The sequence below is a fragment of the Sceloporus undulatus genome, chromosome 6 (assembly GCF_019175285.1).
Source record: "Sceloporus undulatus isolate JIND9_A2432 ecotype Alabama chromosome 6, SceUnd_v1.1, whole genome shotgun sequence".
NCBI classification, from domain to species: domain Eukaryota; kingdom Metazoa; phylum Chordata; class Lepidosauria; order Squamata; family Phrynosomatidae; genus Sceloporus; species Sceloporus undulatus.
Window position 1 is genome coordinate 101,482,489 of NC_056527.1, and position 9,294 is coordinate 101,491,782.

The following is a 9,294-nucleotide window of genomic DNA, read 5'->3' on the forward strand; positions in this document are numbered from 1 at the left end:
AGATAGATATATCTAGGGGTGCATCTACACTGTAGAAATAACTCTGAACACTTAAAGTAGAGGAAGACTGCATGCTAGATGGATGAACTCAGGGAGGTCTAAATTCACAGGACCTGAGCAAAGATGTGGAAGACAAGGGGTCTTGGAGGTGTCTCATCCACAGGGATGCCATGAGTCAGGGCCGACTTGACAGCAGTTAACAACAACAATAAACTGCTTTATCTCTGCAGTGTGGAAGAGCTGCTGGTTTACTTCTCAGATTCACAGAAGGTACTAGTGAGCAGATGCATGGAGTGCCAGTTCATCCATCTGAGGAAAGAGCTGGGCTGCATCTTCCCTACAGAAACAAGGCAGCTTGATCCTGTTTTAACTGCCATGGCTCTGTGCTATGGGATTCTAGGAAGGCCCCATACAGACAGGCCAAAATAAAGCTGCTTCGGGCCACTTTGGTGGTATGCTATTTAAATGATGCATGCATGCATCCTAAGAGTCCAGAAGCCACACCAAAGCCATGATCCAGTCCTAAGGACTGGAGCACAGCTTTGGTGCAGCTTCCAGACTCTTAGGACACATGCATAATTTAAACAGCATACCTCCAAAGTGGCCCAAAGCAGCTTTATTTTGGCCTGTCTGTATGGGGCCTATTGCTGTGACACCAGAGCTCTCTGACAGAGAAGACTAAATTTGTCACAAAACTACAGTTCCCAGAGCCATAGCAGTTAAAGCGGTGTCAAACTCCATTGCTGCTGCAGAGCAGATGAAGCCAAAGTCTATGCTTTGCTAAGAAAGTTGATGCTTTGGCACAGTTTGTTTCCAAGGTACTGCAAGCCCCCTTTGCATCCTGACTCATGTCCTAACTGCAAAGGAGGACAAGGCACTACAGAACGTTAGAACCTGCAAGAAAAATGACCAAAGAAAAGCTTTTTAAAAAAATAATATAAATGCAAATTAATGGTTCTTAGCCATGCTCAAAATGGGGGGAATTTTGGAATTACATTTTGAGCATAACTAAGAAGCATTAAGAAGCTTTTTTAAAGCTATTCTTTGATCATGTCCTGGAAGTTCCTCCTTGTCCTCCTTTGTAGTTGGGACATTTGGTCACCCTGGTTGTTGCGGTAGAGGCTACTGCCTTGCAGTACTTCCATGCTATTCAATTCTTATTTATCCCAGAATTCCATAGCATTGAGCCAAAGCAGTTAAAGTGCTGTCAAACCAGATTCTTTGTAAAGTGCGGGTGAGGTTTAGGTCCAAAACACACTGAAGAAATACAGTACTCCAGTTTGAGACCACTTTAACTGCCCTGGCTCAGTACTAGGAAATCCTGGGAATTGTAGTTTACTGTGGGCCTCCCAGAGCTCTCTGACAGTGAAGGCTAAATGTCTCACAAAACTATAGTTCCCAAAATTCCCTATCATGGAGCCAGGGCAGTTAAAGCGGTGTCAAACTGGGTTGTTTCTACAGTGTGTTTTGGACCTTACTAGGCTCCTGAGTGGTGCAGTGGCTTGCTTTTCTGGAAGCTCCAGCAGGGGGAGCTCGCGGGTCGTGTCTTCTCCCAGCATAGGACTCAGCGAAGGGGAGAGGAGGAGCCCAGGGTTCCTTTGCAGCGCGCAGGCCTGGCTGCAGTCTAGAACCCGGACAGGCAAAGATCCAAAGCAGCTGGAGGGGAAGGAAGGGGAGCACCCTGCCAGGTACCAATGCAGAGGAGAGGGGTGCATGTAAAGGATTGGGGTCCAGAGAAAGCTGGAGTGGAGGGGGGGCTGTTTGCCCATAAAAATACTGGGCCTGGTCCCAATTGTGCAATAGGGCTGGTGCAGCCTAGTTGATGTTAATACTGTATGCCTTCAAGTCATTATGGTGACCTTCTCATAGGGTTTTCTTGGCAAGATTTCTGCAGAAGGGGTTGGGCATTGCCTGCCATCCTCTTGAGGCTGAGAGAGTGTGACTTGCCAGGACCTACTAAAACAAATGACAGTACTTGCCCATAGAGAAACCATACTTGACTATAGAGAATAATTGGAGAATACTTGCCCATAGAGGATCATTGGGGAAATACTTGCCCATAGAGAATCGTTGAGGAGTACATGCCCATAGAAATCATTGGGGAATACATGCCCATAGAGAATCAATGGAGAATACTTGCCCAACGATTCCCCAATGTATACTCCAATGATTCTCTATGGGCAAGTATGATTTCTCTATGGGTAAGTATTCCCCTATTGAGTTTATCGCACTGGGATTGATTTTTGGCATTAAAGAGAGATTAAAGCATCCTTCAAATGGAGCGGAAAAGGCAAGTAATTGCACGAAAAACTCACAAAAAACTACAATTGCATGAATGATTATGACACACACCTTGCTGAAATTCTCTGTTCTGCACAATCCCTAAAGGTAGAGTAGTTCTCTTCAGTTTTCACTATGGGAATTGGTTTTTGCAGGCCAGGTAACGGGATGTATGCCAGTAACAATTCTTCATCCTTCAGGTGCATAACATTTTAGGGAATCTAGATGGCAGGTGTATGAGAGTCTCCATTTAATCCTCTTGGCTTCTATTGAGAGTTCAAGCCTGATTTGCCCTAGATTTTCTTCATTTATCTTTCTGGTGATCCATGTTTCCATATTTCAAATAAGTTGTTTTACTTCCTGAAACCTTTCTTCATTGTCCTGCTTTCCCAACCATAGGGAGAAATTGGGAATAGGCATAATGCATGGATCCTTTAACAACTCAAATCTGACAACCTCCCGCAGCACATCTTTTGATTCTTATAGCCCTACATCCGAGACACTAACAGCTTCACAGCGATGGTTGTTATCAATAGTTTTAAAGTAGGGATAGGGAATCTGTCACTCTCCAGTTGGACTCCATTTCTCATCAGCCGCTGCATCATGACCAATGAGTTCTTCAGTGCTGAGAGGAGCACAGGCTCTCAGTCACTTTCTTAAAAGGATATCTCAAACTTTATGTACACACACATCAAATTATTCATAAATGTAGTATTTTGATGAGACTTCTTTTTTCCCCTGCAGATCACTGTTACTTTGAAGAGTGGCAAAGCTTCACGAAAAATACATTTCTTTCAGCAGGTACAGTCTATGTTTTATCACTAAATGTTGTGATGGCTGCATAATATCATCCAAGTGTAATCCATTCTGGAAGCATTTTATCCCATTCCTTATTTGAGAACCCTATTTCTAACTGCTTTGCCGTAATATGCCACACATTGAAATCTCCTAACCAGCAAATATTGAAAATGATTCATGTCTCTGGATGCTTAATAATCAGCGGTGGTTCTCAACTTCTGGTTTTGCAGAGGTTTTGGACTTCAACTCCCAGAATTTCTCACAGCTGACCAAACTGGCTGGGGCTTCTGGGAGTTGAAGTCCAAAACATCTGGAGAGCCAAATTGAAATAGTGGATTGGAACCAGATTTCTTATTTTGCTTTTGGGAGAATTTCCCAATTAAATTTCTACTTAGAAGGCTTTTGCTGGTGAAAAGGCAGGCCTCCTTCCCTCTGCAGCCTCCATTTCTATCTTTCCCAGTGTGAGAAACAGTTCCCCAGATTCTCTGGAGCAGATTTTCATGGAGGGTAGAAGAAAAATACTTCCTCTTCCCTTGTTCCACCTTCAGAAATGCTCTTCTGTATCTGAAATCTTCCGTGGACAGATGGAGCTTTTCTGTCTGCAGAAGGAAGACCTGGATCCAACCCAGTGTTTACGTAGCACTTCTAAATGTTCAAGACATAATGTAAAAACATGCACTTTCAAGGCACTGTGGAAATATATGTCTTGTTGGAAAGAGCAAATCGAGAGGAAAGGTGTCAAATGGGGGCGCAACTACATTTGGTGATAGTGCAGCCCAAAGGGGCGGTCTGTACTGCACCTAAATGTACCAAATAAATACATAGATTTGCCTGAACTCACATAGCACTCTTTGCTTAATTAGGATCCTTGCAAAAGTGGGATTCCTTGTCATGCTGGCTTCTGTTTGCATTAAATGACCACAAGCTGAATGGGAGGAACAGGGCTGGTGTGCATAGTAAATGTATAAGCAACTCTTTGGATACAACACCCAAATAGGTCTAAACCTCATCATTGGAACCACTGATCCCACCACCTCTGATTTCTCCCCTTTTTCCTAGGATGTAATTCAATGGTACTCAAACTTTTTACCCTTGGGACCCTCCTTTACATCTGCATGCAGTTGTCACAGCCTCCTCTGTCCACTCAATGTAGTATATGAATAAAAATATTTTGCTTATTTAGTGTGCATATTTTCATTTGCACATTCGTGTATGTTAATATTTTACCATTTTATAAAGAAATAACATGGTTCAAGTTAGAACAGTTCTGTTTAAGAAATTCAATATTTAACTTAACACGTGTAAATCTAGCTATATTAATAAAAATGTAAATGTTCGTTTGTTCAAAATCTTAAATCTCCGAAAGTTCTTCACTGATTACTTTGAAATTTTGACACAATGTTCTATTCTAATACACACATGTTTTATATGCCTAATATGTTTTTACATACCTACTCTGTTTTTATATACCTACTATTATATAGATGTCACACCTGTGACAGGTAAAAATATGTGTTTTTTGAAAATCATCGCCATTTGTTGGACCTAACAGCAACACACTCTATACTAAATATTTTACGACTCCATTTCAATGTTTCCGATTTATGATCCATTAACTGTTTCCAAATTTCCAATTTTACTATTCCATTTCATTGTTTCTGATTGCATTGTTAAATTGAATTTTCATAGATTTTGATTTATTTTCATTTTGATTTAATTGTTTCGTGCGACATTGCGTTGCAGTTGAGCTGTGTCGTTTACCATAGCATTCATTTCATGATTATAGCTTATTTTTTTTATTTTTCAATGGTTTTTATTTTGTTTTTTAAAATGTTTCTCTTATTTTTCAGTGCAATTGGCAGTGGAATTGAGCTGTGTTGATTGAGCTGCATTTGAATGGAAATATTTTGTCAGTATTTTTATTATTTTTGGTTTTTTAGTTCATATTTTTTTATTTTTTAACATTTTGCAATTTTATATGTTTTTGTTATAACTTTCTTTCTTCTTTTTCAGTGCAATCGATCTGCTTTAGTTCACCCAAATAATGCCTCGCAGAAAATCAAACCTAGGTCGTCGTACTCGTGGAGCGGAAGCAGTGCGACGAGTAATTGTAAATCAAACTGAGGAAGAACGGGCAGCAGCGAACGAGCGAAACAGACAAAGAATGGCTCAAATACGTGCCGAGGAACCAGCAGAGCGACGTGCGGCCAGACTTCAGGATGCACGGTTGCGAGCACGGCGATTGCGTTCTGCAGCTTCAGATCTGCGTCGTTCTCAACAGAATGAACACAACAGGTTGAGAGTGGGTGAAAGACATCAACAAGAAACAGCAGTGAAAAAATTAATGGGCAACGTCGTTGAAGCAACAGTCTTGACAGGACCTTTCAAAGGTGAAGATGTCCTCATTCCTCATGTTCCTATGATTCCAACAGATATGCCATTTGAATTTAAGAGATTGCAATTCCCATTTCGATTGGCATTTACAATCACCATCAACAAAGCTCAGGGCCAATCTTTAGAATTGTGCAGTTTTTCTATTTAACCAGATTGAGCCACAGCAACGCATAGCTGGGTACAGCTAGTATTACACATAAAAATATTTGGGAAGTGGAAGAAGAGGGATCAGAGCCTCCAAGTCTCACACATCTCTTCAGCAACTCTCACTCCCTCCCTGGGATCCCACCCCACCATTTGAGAACCACTAATAACATTGTCTTCTCTGCTTTGTTCACAGGTGCAATGGGGGACTTGTGTCTGGGCCAGGAGTTCCACACTTGGCACCAGTTCAGCCTGTTTTTTGATGACTGGTGTGAAAAGCACAAGGTACTCTTCATCATTGCCAGCCTGAAGCCGCTCATCTCTCTGCGCCAGAACCCACCACCTTATCAGCCCAGCTTGGCTGAGACACTCCGCTTCCGTTTCGTGCGTCTCATCTGCAAACACAGCGGGACCTATGTTGGGCAAAGCACAGTGCAACGGAACCGCAAGTAAGCACTTTTTAGCATTAATATGATTATTATTTATATAGTACTCCATGTTTGCATTGCATGTGCAAGAGGACATCACCCTGCCCCAAGATGCTTACAGTCTAAATTTCATTACTGAAGTAATAACAGAAGAAGATGATGAGGGATAAGCTGGGAAATAATGTTTTATGCACTTAGACTCTGTTACTGACTTGAGTTCCTGCATGATTAGTAGCAGAGTATGCTCAACATTATATGGGGAAAGTAAGAGAGGATTTGAAGGAACAAAGACAAGTGGTGTCTCGCAGTTGTTCTGAGTCAGTTGCAAGGATTTGGAGTGGTGAGGGAGAAAGGATGGAATCTCTTGAGAAAGTAGGATTTTTCTGTGTGGAAAGAGGCAAAAACCATTGGGAACCACTAGTACCAAAAACTGAATGAAAATCCTGGTTTCTCTTGTTGTGCCCTGTTTCAGCCACAGATGCCAGCTCTTTAATAGACCCACAGGGATAGTTCATATGTTGTGTATGTGGAGGGTTCAGACTAACACAGAAAAGGATTGTGGGGGCTAGAAATCCCAGAATCTCAGTCATGCTGGCTGTGGGATTCTGGGGGATTCTTAGTCAACCAAAGTATCTTTTCCAAGCTGTGTCTTGGCAACTGCAGTGAAAGGGATTTGGGCTAAGAAGAATGGGAAAGATTCTTAAGAAGACATTAACCCTGTTTAGGTATTCACCTGAACATGTAAAGGGCTACAATGGCAGAGGGGTATGAATGGATTTCATAGCCCTTTTCCATAAAATTCCTGAGCAATTGGAAGTACGTTAGACCATCTATGCATTGACCACAAAGGTCTGAAGAGGGGCCACTTTCAGCTGAACACAGTTACAAAATTCCTGTGAGCTAATAAAGGTTTAGTTTTCGCTTATAGGAGCGTTGTAACTGTGTTCAGCTGAATGTGCTTACAGGGGAACCGTCAGACTTTTGAGCTCCACATGCGAAGGCCTAACCTACAGCCAGGTGTATTCAAGGAAATTGTGGGATAAAATTTACATGCCACCCACATCCCTGTCCCTAACTTTAGATTTACACATGTTTAGATGTGTGCCTAAACAGAGGTTACTTCTTACCTCATGAACTCACCCATTTGGTCATCTCCCCTCCTGCAGCAGTGAGAAGATTGACTGCCCAGCTTCCATCACTCTACGCTTAGGCCCCAAGAAGGACTGCTTGGTGGTGACTGAGGCCAACCTAGAGCACAACCACTTCTTGTCTGAGCTGGAGTTCTCCCACCACTTCAAGCGGCACCAGCTGAGGGCCAGCCTGGGGCTGCCCATCCGCATTACCAACAGCATATCGAAGCGTTTCCTGGCACCTGACCTTGTCTGGAACCTGGAGGATTATAGCAAAGCCAAAGACAAGGGCATGTGTGAGCTCCTGGCTGTTCTAGATGGTCTCTTCAAGACCGACATGAGTGCTAAGGTCAAAATGGTGTTCCAGGAGGACGTGGCTGTCCTCAATAGCATCTTCCTGGCCACCTCACACATGCACAAACTAGTGCAGCGCTTCCCGGCTCGTCTTTTTCTGGAACGTGCTGCATGTCTCAATGCAGACTTTGAGCTTTATACAATATTGTGTCAAGATGCCAATGGACGTGGTCGGGAGGTGGCTTATTGCCTGGCACGCCAGGGGCTGCCTGACCTTCTTATATTTATGGTGGCGTCCTTGGTACAGAGTGTCCCGGGCATAAAATTGAGTGTGAAGGTGGTCACGGTCGGGGCTGGTTTGACTGGGCTGGATGCAGTAGAGGAGGTGTTGCCTTGTGCCCGGGTACAGATCTGTCGCCTTCAGGTCTTGGAGGCCCTCTACAGCAAGGCCTCTGAACTGGCAGTGCCAAAGGAAGACCAGATCCGTAACTTGCTGCTCAACCTGGCAAATGCTGACTCTCCTTGCGTCTACAGCCAGTACCTGAGTGACTTGGAAGATGTGGCTCCAGACCCCTTTTTGCAGTACTTCCTAGAGCGCTGGCACCCCCACAAGGGCATGTGGGTAGAGTGTTGGGCCTTTGAGAAGAACAGAGAATGCTCCTTCCTGGACCACTTTAGTGCCCATCGCCATAAGCTTCTGACAGTGCTCAGCCCCCCTGTGGCACTGGCTGCCTCTCTCAAAGGCCTGCTGGATCTCCAGGCCCTACATGTGGAGGCATCAACACTCAATGTGGCACCTGTGGCAGAGCTGTACCACACTGTCTGCCGGTCTGACAGCACTGACCTGGTTGTTGAGGAACTGGACCTGGTGCCCCACGCTCACTACAAGCTGATAGAGTCGTCTGAGGGATACCTCTTGGAAGGCCACACCTGCTCTTTTCTGGTGAGCCATGACCTGGCTACTTGCAGCTGCTCCATTTACATGGCTCACCAGCTTCCTTGCAGACACATCTTTGCCATACGCCTTTGGGTTGGAAGGTCTCTCTTCGACCCCAGCCTGCTGCCTGGCGTGCCACAAACACTTCAAAAAACCACAAGCCAGGAGAAATGCTAGCGGGCAACCACATTGGATCAAGCCCCAAACGTTTCAGAGCTTGAAAAAAGAATTGTTTGAATACAATTGATTCCCCAGCAATAATACATGTTGCGAGCTATCTGTGTTGTAATATAAAGTTTTTTTGGTGAAGGTAGGGAACTGGTTTGGTCTTGAATCAGAAATGATGACCCATTAGTTGAACAAAAGTCTTGCTGGTGGTGGAGATAAAAATGACTAGTACAGTGGGTCCATGGTATCCGCTGGGGCTTGGTTCCTGGACACCCCATGGATACCAAAATGTGTGAATGTTCAAGTTCCACTAAATACAGTGGATGGTAAAATTGTATTCTTTATTATAAAATGGTAAAATCAAGGTTTGCTTTTTGGAATTTATATATTTTAATATTTTCAAGCTTTTTATACTTGAATCCATGGATAAAGAATCCGTGGATACAGAACGCTAACTATAGTGGTTTCTTCTGCATTTTGGACTTTCCTTTGGGACATGGCTATGGGGACATGGCTATCATGATGAGCCTTGGCACCTTAAATTGTACTACTGATCACAACTAATTGGACTGCATATCCCAACATAGTCCGTAGATGAGGGTTGATAGTGTCAGACAACATCAAGGTCAAAAATTGAGAGAGAAAACACAAATATATTAAAAGAAAATATAAATAAGTGTTAGAATACATTTCTCTAGGAATTGTAGAAAACTCCATCTTT

At 43.4% G+C, this 9,294-nt stretch overlaps 1 protein-coding gene across 3 annotated transcripts; it reads left to right on the top strand.

The window, feature by feature from the left end:
* Positions 1-1,561: 1,561 nt before the first annotated feature.
* Positions 1,562-8,683, top strand: ZSWIM9 (zinc finger SWIM-type containing 9). Of its 3 annotated transcripts, XM_042477582.1 has the most exons (6): positions 1,562-1,688; positions 3,025-3,081; positions 4,929-4,987; positions 5,092-5,468; positions 5,813-6,065; positions 7,211-8,683. In XM_042477582.1, exons 4-6 carry the CDS (start codon positions 5,123-5,125, stop codon positions 8,580-8,582), a joined length of 1,971 nt encoding a protein of 656 aa, XP_042333516.1. In that variant the 5' UTR covers positions 1,562-1,688; positions 3,025-3,081; positions 4,929-4,987; positions 5,092-5,122; the 3' UTR covers positions 8,583-8,683. The 3 variants fall into 3 exon arrangements, with proteins under 3 accessions (XP_042333516.1, XP_042333517.1, XP_042333518.1); XM_042477583.1 differs by lacking the exon at positions 4,929-4,987; XM_042477584.1 differs by lacking the exons at positions 1,562-1,688; positions 3,025-3,081; positions 4,929-4,987 and having other exon boundaries at positions 4,998-5,468.
* Positions 8,684-9,294: the final 611 nt, after the last annotated feature.

Coding starts and splice junctions, on each gene's coding strand:
- ZSWIM9 (XM_042477582.1), top strand. CDS start 5,123: ATGCCTCGCAGAAAATCAAACCTAGGTCGTCGTACTCGTGGAGCGGAA. Junction 5,469..5,812: donor CTTGACAGGACCTTTCAAAG/GTGAAGATGTCC, acceptor CTTTGTTCACAG/GTGCAATGGGGGACTTGTGT. Junction 6,066..7,210: donor ACAGTGCAACGGAACCGCAA/GTAAGCACTTTT, acceptor CCCCTCCTGCAG/CAGTGAGAAGATTGACTGCC.